Raw genomic sequence first — 12577 nt, forward strand, 5'->3', positions numbered from 1 at the left:
AGGCTACTGCCAGACCCTCGTGGCTTCCAACAGACTCCATCTGCTGGTTTTTTAGACAAGCAACTCCTGCAAGGATAAAATATTGAGTTAAATAATATATACTTCATCTTTTGTTTCTCTCAGCAAAACTGTGCAATTTTGGAGATATTTTGTAAATTCAGATTTATGATGATTATTTTTCATACTATGGCTACCACAGTGACCATAGAGAATTTATTGAGGTAATAATGTATTTATATAGCCAATTTTCAAAAAATGGAACCATTGCAATGGATTAACATTCAAACCATTAATATTCAAACATATTAAGTCACTTAAAGGGTTTTTGTGTGCGTACAAACATTTTGGGGTATATTCTCCTCATAATATGTGAAGAGAAGATATGCTTTACTGTTGACATTTAGCACATTTTCTTTATTGCTTTTCATTTCATTATGAGTAAAAGTGTTATTTGTCCACCCAGCTTTCCCTAGGACAAATGCCATTATTTCTGTTTGCAGAGGCCACCAAAAATTAAAGGAAATATTTTAGATGTCAACATTAAATGTCAAAACCCGATTTTAAGTAATTACTAATACCTTGGCACATATGCATTTTATTCAGAAAATCCCTGTTAAAAATATTCTTCTGGGGATATTCAAATTTATTATGTAGAACAACACAGCGTTAACGCGCGAGCTTCTATTTACTGCTTTGGTTCATAGCAACAAAGATACCAATGGGAAATCATTAAACAAATATGCGATTTTTGCAGCATAATGGGTCTATGTTTGGTATCATCTGAAAAAAAAAAAAACAACAAACCTCACCGAGCTCAAACCGACAGAAAAAATGCAATAATCAGGCAAAGTACAGCAATGCTGTAAATGTTAACAGATTTCAGAAAGTGATTTTATGTTAATTCAAATGTTAATGCTGTCCGAAGCTGCTGAAAGGAGCGCGGGGCTGCGGGAGGAGATAGACATTGCCGGCAGGAGAAAGCACGGGGAACACAAAGGGCCGCCTCTTGGTGTGGGTGGGGGAGTTTTATTAATTATATTTCCTTTAGAGCCCTAACAATAACATGTCAGTAATCTACACATTCTGTACTTAATTGACGTTAATGATTTGGCCGGTTCCTGGTCGCCGCCGGCGAGCCTCCCCACGCCGTGAGAATCCCGGCCATCTTGCGTTCCTCCAACCCCGCCGCGCAGCCCCAATTAAGTCAATGAGCGCGGGGGCTGCTGAGCTGCTCCTGCTATCTTCGCAGCCCCTCTCCCAGCCAGGTCCCACCCGCACATCTTCCAACCCGCTCTCCGCATCCCTGAAGGAGTGCACGACCCCCAGTGCAGCCCCTCACAAAGGGATGCATTCATGCTCCCCCCACCCCCCGGAGAGATGAACGCCCAGCACACACGGCTGCCCCAGCCACGGTGGACAGAGGGAGGTGGAGGAGGTCCGACCGGTTCCCCTCGGACACCGGCAGCTGGGGGAGAGCCAGGGATTTCTCTTGTGCTTGTGAGCAACAGGTGCCAGAGCACACACCGCCATCCCAAACCCGGTGTCCGACCTGCCTGCAGCTGCCCTCGAGGTGATGTCGCAGCCAAGTCAGATACACAACTATAAGTGGTGAATTGATGCCTCTCAAAACTACCCCCCACCTGGGTTGCTTTCGTACCTCTACCCTCGGTGCCAGCCAGCAGCGTGTCCCAAACTCCCACCATTTACCTTCTACGGAGTTGAACTTTTCTTTCCATTGCATCAGTGCCAGGAATCAGGGCTTCTGTTCAGGCTGGCTGCTGGGCAGCAAGGTCCGCTCGGTGGCAGCAGGAGGATCCAAACCCGCTGCCAGCATGGCCCAGCCCTGTTGTCACTGGCAGGCAGCCCTCGGAAACCGCAGGAGACACCCGTGGCCTTACCGTAGTTCAAGAGCACATGCAAGTTACAGCAATGACAAAACCAGGTTGCTCTGGGCAAATACGTGATGGCTTCTTGGTACATCCAACCAAGGCATTTCTTGCATCATCCCAGTGCCATGGTAGGTACAGAAGACAAGCAAATTCCGCCATGAGCACCAGACTAACAGACCTTCTGTGGTGCGTGGCGCTTCTCTCCTCCTTGAAACTACTCTTAGCCTCTACGCAGCCGCCTTCAATGCCAGATGTACGTGACGGCTGCCAGCACTACACCCCGATTCATTCTTCCCCTCTTCCCTCTTGCTTCCCACCGTTCGTCCGGCCAGCAGAGTCGCCACTGTCGCACATCTGGGGATCTGGCCAAGCACAGAGCGCGGTGGCCAAGCCTGTGCCTCTCCTTCACGTGGAGAATCAGCAGCCTGCCATGCCAGACTCCTTCTTCTTCTTACCCATATTAAAAGTGGTCAGATCTTCTTGAAGTTGTCCAATGGAAGAAGCCAACAGACAGGGATGGGGATATAAAAACAAGAAAAAAACCACAAAACCACCCCACGAGTCCACTTTTGATAGGAAATCAGGCTAGAAAATAAAAAAATAGCACACTGTCACTGCAAGAAAATACCATCTTCTATTTGGAGGTTTCAGGACCAGCTATCCTGCAGGAGCACCTCTCCCACCGCCAGCAGAACAGGGTGGCCCAGGCAGCGAAACATTCAACAAATTGTTCTGTTGCCACTTCTCAGGGGAAAACATTTGTTTAAAAACAGTCAGATGAATTTGGAGTGATCTATAGGGCACTTTGTTATGTTAATGACTGTTACCAACTGTCTCTTCTTTATATTAAAGTGTTGACTCATTGTCAGTCGGGGCGAGACAAGACAGCTTGCTTGTGCCTTGCAGTCCTTTTGCACTCACCCAAACTACTCATGTGAAGACACTTTAATATGAGGAGACACTGTCTGTGGCCGTTATTAATCTCCTGACTGAAGCCCAGAATACTAATAAAACCATGCAGGATCAGCTAACCTTTCCTCGGCACATTCTTCATTCTGCAAGATTTTGGCCAAAATTAAAACATTTTTCTTTGATCTTGAGAGCCTGTGGCTGACAACCAGACTTCCCAAACCAAGATGGAAAAAGGTTTTCACTTGCCCTCTACTGTGCCCAAATAACATCATCATCATTCTGGCATAGGTAGGAGGGGATGCCTCCTGTGAGCCCAGAAACATCAGCTTTGCGGACACCAGAAAGCAACGCTCTGCAGATGTGGCTGAGATGAGAGAGCAACTTGTTTATTCTCAGACCCACCTTAAACCGAAGCGTAACAACCAAACCTCACTACGAGCTGTACGGTCCAAATATTACATTGACATCTGGTAAGAATTTGGAAGATGAACGTTGGGGTGGGGGAAAAAAAAAAGAAAGGTTTTCTTTTAATTCTTGTCCTGGTCAATAATTCTGTAACATACAGAAACACCGGGCTGAGGTGCTGAGCTGCAAAGGCTGGCATCTAGGTAGAGTACCCACTGCTCCCGCCCTCCAAAAAAAAAAACCCCAACAAAACACCTTACACAGAATTACAAAATAAAGCACCATATTACTCTTTTCTGTCCGATGTTGTTACTCTGGGATTCAATCCAAGAATGCTCAAACCATTTATCCTGGTTCCACGCAGGGCACGCAATAGGTAAACTCATGTAACTGGAGTCTGAACACGATAACCTGGCAAATCACAGCTGTCCCTGCTTCTTTTGCCTTGGGGGCTCAGGGGAACTTGACCCCTTTCCTACACAACTTTATTAGACCTTTCCTGTCATTGCAGTGAATGCCTAATTTCCAGCTGAGCCACTTATTTTCAGTTCTACGTGAGGACTCTTCCACTCATATTTAAGAAAAAAAGCGAGGATCCCTGATCCCGAGCGTGGCGGAGTGCTGCCTGCTCACGCCAACCCAGTGGCATTCTCATTCTCTCAGCTTTAGGAGATTTTGCATCCTTATGCCATCAATGTTTATAGCGGTTTCTTTCCGAAAGCTCACATCTGCACGAGTTACTTTGGACCTCTGACCCTACTGAAAATAACAGAATCTGCCTCCAATGGAAGAAAATACGATATACCCAGATATGCTTTTAGTAGCAGGAAAATCATGTCTGTGGCGTGGCCTTTAGCTGCGTGATTTTCTAGAAAATGTTTAAGCTTGTTGCTTTTCTCAGGAAAATTGTTTAGGTCATGATTGGAACCAGTATCATTTCAGTTTCAAGGAACTTTGTTGTATACAGTTTGTAAAAAACCCCAAATATTTGATCATTTGATTTTGCTTTTACAGTTTAAAAATCCTTTAACATATGCAGCTGAATACTCTTTTTTTTTTTTTTTTTTCCAAACAAAGTGAAGACCAACTGAAATATTGCCAGAAAGACACTAAACACATTTACGTTTAGAGGACCGCTTCCCCACCACAGCCACTGGCTGTAAACACGCTACCTCCTCCTCTTTCCAATGCTCATGGGAATTTAAGAAAGCAACTAAACCCTTTTTTTTCCTAGCCAAGCCCAAGTCAGAAATGTATCACTTCAGACTCATAATACATCCCAGGAAAGCATACTGATAAAGGAAATTCTTCCCCCTTGGACAAAGAGAAGGTCTTGTTGGGTGGCCGCAGGCTCTTCTGCAGCCCATGAGCGGGTCCCGGGGTACCGGCACCTTCGCCCCGCACCGAGGAGCAGGGGATTTTCACACCCCTTACCTGTCGGTGGCAGTCTCTTCAGGTCACACAAGCAGGTATTTAACTGAAATGCCTGGGAAGAGGAAGAAGAGGTCTACCTGGCCAGGGTCTACGGGCACGAGGAAGGTTACGGCGAGGCTCTGCGCATCAATTTTCCTTTCATCCCAGGCAATCACGTATCCTCAGCTGAACAGAAATAGGCCTTCCATATTTCTCCTCCTTGAATATTATTGCAGCCACGCTGAAACATCAAAAATCAGTACATTACAAAATACATTTGCTTTCTTACTACACTAGTTACACGAGAGCACATTCAGCTTGGTAAAACAAAACCAGTTTGCAAATAGATAGGCAGCTCCAATAGACAGTCTGCTCCTCGAAATTGCCAGCAGCTCTAGGACCAAACCAGAAAGGTTTTCCTTCCTTCCTTGATAGCCATTCGATCTAATTTGCCCTCAAAAACGCCAGTCTGCAGAGTTTTGAAAACGCTGGTTTTATTCAGTCTACAGAGAATACCTTATTTCTTTTCATAATCTCAAATTCACCATAAACAGAAATAAAAAGCTTCATATACAAACTTACCCTTTTGAGCCTGATGTGAACTGATTATTTCAAGATACCGCAAGAAGACAGACTATGTAGTATTGCAATATTCTGCAGTCTTAATTGAATGTTTGATTAAGTGTAAGTTGTATCAACAGTGGACAATTCAAAACTTGAGGGAAACAGGTTTTATACTTTAAAGGTAAGACGTAGTGTGACTTGTTTGCAGGTAGCACGGCTGAGAGAGCCCATCACCGAAACACACACTGTTCCACAGCCCGGGCCAAGTGACTGCTTTGCTGGAGTCTTAACTTCAAAGCACAGAAGTTTCACAAATCGGCTAGAAATCAAGGGCTGAAATAGGAAGAAATGGGCATTAAAGCCTTCTCGCATTTGTATATAGTCTTCACCTCCTGCCATCGCACAGACATGCATGAAAAATAAATTAAATAAAGATCCAAACCTCTCGGTGACTCCACCCGGCGTGCCCAGCACACCCTGGACGGGCTGGCGGGCCCCCGCGGCACAGGGGACACTGGCCAGGGCAAGGACAGGGGGAGCAGGAGGGGGGGGAGGAGCGGTGCTGCCCCCTGCCATGGGCATCGCACGGGGGGGCTGCACCCCGCTGTACCTGCCAAGTCTGAGCAGGAGGTCTCCGGGGGGATCACAAGGGCCCAGGTCAAGGCGATCGCTAACCTTGCCAGCAAGGAGGAGCTGTGCTTAACCCCCAACAAATTGAAGGCAAGACAAAGCCTGGGTTAATCCGTGTTATTTCACAGGAGGTGCTAGGAGGTATGTGTCGGAATTCCCAAGAACCGAGAGACGCTGATCGGAGACCTATAAACCGACAGCCACCGGCAGACCATACGACTGCTTTATGGGAGACAAGCTATGCAGCAGAACTATTTCTATGAACTACTGTTAGATTATTACAGCATTTTCAACAATTTAGCGTCAGGCAGACTCACAGCACAGACCTCATCCTTTCTGCTCACCGACACTCCTCCTCCCCGACCCCGGCACACACCCGCAGCCTCAGCTCATCCATTGGGGGCTGTTTCCTTCAACACAATCACAGCTCCCACCAACTTCCAATTCTCTCATAGCAGTAATAGAAAATTAGCACTGGATTCATTTCTCTCGCTCTGTTTCCGCAGTGCCCCCAGCTTTCAGACCAAGGTGAGGTTTTGATGCATAGTTATGACAAACCTTTCAGGAGGAGGAAGATAATCACACGCCACCTGGGTTACTGCACAATTCAATTTACTTTGCAGCATGCTTTATGCTGGGTCTGTAGCTATTAAAGGGAGAGAGTTTCCAGTCGAGGAGTGTGCAGCACCCCAGGGCCGAATTGCTTTCGGGGCATTCCCCAGCACCTGCGAGCCCCAGAAGAGCATCCCCAGGCTGTGCCCTGGACCGTCCTCCCCGGCAGCCCTCTCCCCACCTCTCAGGTGAACAAAGACAGGGTCAGCTTGCAGGGATGTAGTATTTGATACTAGTTCATCTTTGTTGCACAAACTCCAGCCCACTTGTAAACACACCAAACCTTTTTCTCTCCGCTCCTCAGGGAGAACCGCCCCTTTGCTTCTCCCTGCCTGCCCTGAATCTGTCTCCAGACTGACCCAGGACGGGAGAGAATTTAGGAGAATAGGAGCCTCAGGCAAAGAAATAGGGAGGAAACTCCCACTTAGTTTTTTAAATCAGGACAACCGTCTTCCTTAAAATCAGCTGCATCATTCCTCCAGAAAATGGTTTTCAGCCTGTGGCAACCAGTGCATAATTTTTCCAAGCCACCCTAGAAAGACAGCACACTCAGACAGACATAAGTATCCAGGTGTGTTGCAAGACAACCAGAAACAAAGATGCTTAGAGCATGAGATAAAGACGAGAAAGTAAGGAAACAGCTCTTAAGGTAAGTCACTCCTGCTGGAAAGTCCCACATCACAGCCGGCGATGGCGTCCCCACCTGGGAAGCTGCAACGCCGTGATCTCCCTGCCCTGAACAGGCGGCTGCTCCCGTCGCAACAACGCAGGCTGACCTTTCCGGGGCTGGGGGGAAAGTTATAAAATTAGCAGGATTACCATCTAAAGCAGAGATCCAATCTAGAAAGAGGCCTGTTATCTGAGCAGTTTCATTCACAGATAAATATATAGCTCTCAGATAGAGGTTTCCCACACCACAGCCAAGAACACATGGAACACCTGCATTCACTCTTAAATAGATATTAACCAGAAAGTTATATTTAGCTTAAACTGAAAATTAGAGTGCATCATATCTGTAATGTTATTACAGAACATTTTCTTGAACAAAGTCAAAGAAAATATAATCCCCATTTATAAGGGGCCAGTTACAGTTTAAATATGATTTCTTAAATTATTTTTGGTTTGGTTTTTTGGTGGTCGTGGGGTTTTTTTGGGGGTTTTTTTGGTGTTTTTTTTTTTGGTTTTTTTTTTTTTTTTTTTTTTTTTTTAGAAACAGATGAAACATAGTAAACACTCTAAAGTGACAGCAAAAGGACTATCACTGAAGCTTTGCTGGTGATTTAGGAATTAAACCTAGAGACTACTTTCCAGGAGAGTTATTGCTCCCTCCCCACCCCAGTTTTGTGTTTAAATTTAAAGACAAAGTAGAAAAATGTGTCTTGACAATTCCTCCAATGTTACAAACTTCTTCAATAATAGGTAAATATAACATTCCTTTGTGTAGGATATGTAGTTCTCTGAGAATTTAAAACCTCTCTGAACTGGCACCAGCAAACTTGTTCAGCTAACATTTACACTTGCTTTAGCACAGAACTTACAACCATTCATTGCAAGGGGAAAAGAAACCAAGCCAGCAACACCAAATAATTTGCTTACCATTAGTTACCGTAGGCATTTTTATTACATTAAAGCTTTAACATTTATCAGAATACTGGGTCAGGGAAAAGCAAGAGGGAGAATAACTTAAAAAAATAATAAAAAGCAGCCTTGCTGGGAACTAATGTTTAGAAAAATTAACCAACAGCAGAGTAGGAGCTTCCTGAAATAAGTGTTGTAGCATTTAAGTTATCTACAGGCCATGACAAATCCTGGTAGTCTTACAAAAATTTTCAGTATTGTTGAACAGTCTTTCAAAGTGAACATCATGAGAAAAAACAAGCAAGCATTTTTTATTTCTCAAAAATCTCCAGAACCATGACCTTCCAGAAAACATCTTACTATGACTTCTCAGATTCTCAAACCTTGCAAAGGACAAGGACAACTCTTCCTGTAAAAAGGCACACACCGTTCCAGAATTCAATTTTGCACAGAAGACAATCAGTTGTCAAAGACTATGCCAAAATCCCAAAGTTTAAATGATTATGTTTCAAGAAAAAGTAGGTTTTTTACTACTGATTACTTCTTGCTATCAAGCATAACCCAGACAATCTCATTCAAGAATTACCCAATAGACTGATCATTAGAAAGTGTGTTGTGGAGGGATTCCCCACATCCTTGTCATGTTTATTATCCCCTCCCTAGCCACCTACATCTGGCCAAGGGACATCCAAGTAGCCCAACATGACAATTGTATCTTAGTATCCAAAAAGGAAGTTTTAATTGATAAAGCAGTAGTGGTAAATAAATAAAGCCACAGTTACTACATTATTCATCCCCAACTCCCACACTACTAGTGGTCACAGTCTGAAAAACCTTTGCTGACCATAATTAAAAGAAAAATAGGGATATACATAGAACCAGCTGTCTTAGACAGCATTTTTATTAAAAATGGATACACAGAGACATAGCAGCATTTACAATAAAGAGTTTTAAAAAGGCATCAAGTTGTAAGCCAACCATTTGAAAAAGAGGCTTTGAAATGTTGTCTTCCGCAGCACTTTTTGCCCATTTCTCCACAGGGGACAGCGTGACTGCAGATTATCCAAAGGACAAACCAGCACAGAACTAATCTAAACTTCAAGCCCTTTTCCGGAACGGTTGGTCACATCAAGCATCACCCTCCGTAGCAGCATTTGGAGCACTCTTCGGTGTTCTTTTAAGTGGCTGGTGTACTTGATCCATTTCTTTAAAATATTTTAATGTTCAATAAAAATATTTCAAATAGAAAATTTTTTCTGTCATGAAAAAAGTAAGGTTTCCTTTTCAGATTCCATAAAAGCTTATGAACTTCACTGGCAGCATTTCCATAATGGAGCAGGAGTTAGAACCAGCAGAACAGGCACTTCAGCAAAATTGTCTGTCAACAGTTTCTAAAGTCATATTGGCTTCACTCCAGAAGACTGTTTCTTACTACTTTGTGGTGGTGTAAGGACACCAGTGGGGAAAGGTGAAGTCCTATTTTGCTCAGCCAATATGGCTTGTTTTGCTTGAGCTTTGTCCTGAAAGCACAGAAAAAGGAGGAAGAAAAAAAAAAATAAAAATAGATCTTTACTTTGGTATATCTATGCAACAGATCAATATAATTCAGTGTTTAATAACTTGATAGATTGCTAATCTGGAAATGCGTATCTGTATCCAACCCCCCCTAACCGTAACTGATAAATCATGCAATAGTTAGTGAATACAAACCCCAACTTTTGGAAGTAATACTTTTTGAGTATTAACTTTTGGAATCTGATGATCAGCATTGTGGTAATTGTATCTTCAAGAAAGCAAAATTCAGAAGCAACGGAACAGGAAGAGATTTAACTTCTACCACAACTAAATAACTTCAGTAGGGGAAAAAAAAACCAAACTCCAATAGTTTAGATTAACTACAATTTGTTGGACAAGATTTTGATCTTCTGCAGGTTTCTCATGCTAAAAACCACTCTTGCTCAACTTCTTGTCAACCACTGTCACATAACAGTCCCACAAGATCAGTCTATTTTCTCTTTTTCATCAGACAAGGTTGTATTACCTGTATTTCCTATAGAGAAAGGTCTAACAAAATATTTGAAGCATTTCAAAGGGCAGAAATATGCTTCCAATTTCTAGAATGATTATTTGCCATTTGAGATGAGAGGCTTAAGTTACAATCACCTTTTTAAACTAAATACGGAACAGCTCTCTGTCCCAAGAATTTTGCAGCCAGAGTACAACCGTATGCCTTTTATCCTCTGCATGCACTCAGTCTAAATCTGATCATGCGTCACTCAAGTTTACTGTTTGTTCTAACCAAAGAAGAAACAAGAGGTAGGAAATTTGACAGACAGCTTTTGTCTTCATTATGCATATACATACCAGCAAATCCAAGCTGTTTATGTGTGTCTGTATATTGTGCAAGTCTTCAGGAGCTATACCTCTGAAGTGTTTGAGTTTGGAGCTTCCTACTTCCCTTATTGCCATCGCAAATGGAACCATCCATTTTACACATTCCTCTATCTCACACCATTTATAACCTGGAAGACAAGACATATGCTTTTCTGCCTGAATGAAGGCTTAATGTTTATAAACTCATTAGACTTAGTTTATAAATGCCAATACCTGAAACTTTCTGCATCAACTCAGATGAGGAGAAGTGATACAAAGCAGAAGCTGCAAGCACTCCATACGTATATTCCAAGCAGCCAATATCCAGCACACAGAGATCTAAGAGCTACAACACAGATGTTTGATAAGTCTATCACAAGAATACTTTTTTCCCCAGGGGAAACAGCATTTGAAGGAAGAAATCAGTCTTACCTCTGCTATTTGTACAAATATTTGCTGTGGATATTGTGGCAGCAATACCTCATAAAGCTCATTTAAATACGCAACTTGCATGTAAATGTTTAGCCATGATACAACTGTCAGAGGATTTAAGTTCCAGTTAAGAGCCTGAAAGAGTAGACATGCACAAGATTCTAGTATTAATAAAGAGTTCCTAACTTAAACCATGCAACTTTATTTACTCCAGATCAAAAGCTGTAATTCCAGTTCATCAAGGCATCTTCGAAACACACAAATCTAATCACCTCCTGTACCTCCTCCTGCTGATAGGGTGGGGGAATGATTCATTTTGTTAGTATGCACATACTGGTGGATGCTTTAGATCATGCTTTACCTGAAGAACACTGTTTTCTAACTAGAAAAAGAAATTGCCTCTTAGGAGCACATAACACTGAGGTGCTCTGCTTTTATTCTGATTATGCTACACATTTTTAAAAACTAAATTAGAACTAAATCCACTTTGAAATATTACCTTCATAATGATCAATTCCATACTGAGGATTTCATCTTCTGTACAAGCTCCATCTGTAACATAGGCAAACTGGTGCAACTTTGGTGGATAGATTTCCTGAAAGATAGGAGATTAAGTATTAATTTGTGGAATAGGTTGTAACTAGCCTCATGTGATTAAGAGTGAAAAAAAAAAAAGAACAACTCACCACTACTTCAGCATTTCAAAACAGAGGGAAAGAAAGAACCAACCCCCCATCCTAACTCGTGGTGTTCTACTCCGCCTTTAATATACACAGATTTCTTGTTACTGCTGATAGCCTTCACCTTTCACTTCTGATGGATCAGTACAACATGCATTATGTTTGACTACAGCACCACTGAGATTGTATCATAATTGACATCAAGATCTTTTCATACGTGCTAAAGAAAAAGCCTTTTATCCCTTGCTTGAGAAGAACAGAATGAAGAATAATAGACCTCTTAAAAGACAAACAGTAAGAACTTAAAAAGCACTATGTATTTTAATAGTCCAATTTGTTCCACTAACTATGGAATAACTCAGACTATCATCCAGTAGGTACTCCACTGACAGAACTGCAACAAGTGGTCTCTGTATACAAACAGCCAGCCAAAAACTCATTTAGCAACTCCAATTAAAAACTTTAGATTTATTCTAATGCTGAAAATACAATCCTTTTAAGATTAAAAAGACATACTATGATGTTAGTCTTAATTTTAGCAACTACTAAAAAAGAGGAATTTTGAAAAGAAATAAAAGGATAATTTTTTTTTTCTATCTCACAGCTGAAAAGTCATAGCAACGAACTCCATAAAGCCTGCCAGAATGCATCTAGTGTACAATAAGTGTGCTGTCTGTCCATTCACATTTTTATGTTTAAGTAAAGCTGGAAATACTTACCTCAAGCTTTGCTGCTATGAATAAAGAAGATATACCGATAAGCTGCAATAGTGTTTTTACAACGTCCTGTTGTGTTGCCATAAACCGATCAAAGAAATCTTGTGCTAAATAAAAAGTTTCTCTATGAAGCTTGTAGACTTCACAAACCTGGAGAGACATCAGAGATTACAAAGGTCAAGAACAGTGTTATAGAGCCAAAAACAGATGCTACAGATGTATAAAAAAAAAAACAACCCCAAGAGCTAGACATAAAATTCACATTGGCTTTCTGCTTCACTGCTATTGTGAAGCAACATGCTAACTAAGAGCATGAGTTAAACAGTTTCCTTTGACACAAGATGACTGCCACCACAGTTAACTCCCCCCCCCC

At 42.3% G+C, this 12577-nt stretch overlaps 1 protein-coding gene across 1 annotated transcript in view; it reads right to left on the reverse strand.

Moving 5' to 3' along the window:
- Nucleotides 1-8957: 8957 nt before the first annotated feature.
- The window catches only part of CCNE1 (cyclin E1), a 13182-nt gene continuing 9562 nt past the window's right edge, over nt 8958-12577 (reverse strand). Inside the window, exons 5-10 of the mRNA XM_009894060.1 lie at nt 12208-12354; nt 11308-11403; nt 10809-10943; nt 10611-10722; nt 10368-10525; nt 8958-9523 (exon numbers count right to left, since the gene is read on the reverse strand). Coding sequence (XP_009892362.1) covers nt 9401-9523; nt 10368-10525; nt 10611-10722; nt 10809-10943; nt 11308-11403; nt 12208-12354 — 771 coding nt within the window. The 3' untranslated portion in view covers nt 8958-9400. The remainder of the gene's footprint in view (nt 9524-10367; nt 10526-10610; nt 10723-10808; nt 10944-11307; nt 11404-12207; nt 12355-12577) is intronic.

The sequence above is a fragment of the Charadrius vociferus genome, unplaced genomic scaffold, assembly GCF_000708025.1.
Source record: "Charadrius vociferus isolate BGI_N301 unplaced genomic scaffold, ASM70802v2 scaffold341, whole genome shotgun sequence".
In the NCBI taxonomy this organism is placed as follows: domain Eukaryota; kingdom Metazoa; phylum Chordata; class Aves; order Charadriiformes; family Charadriidae; genus Charadrius; species Charadrius vociferus.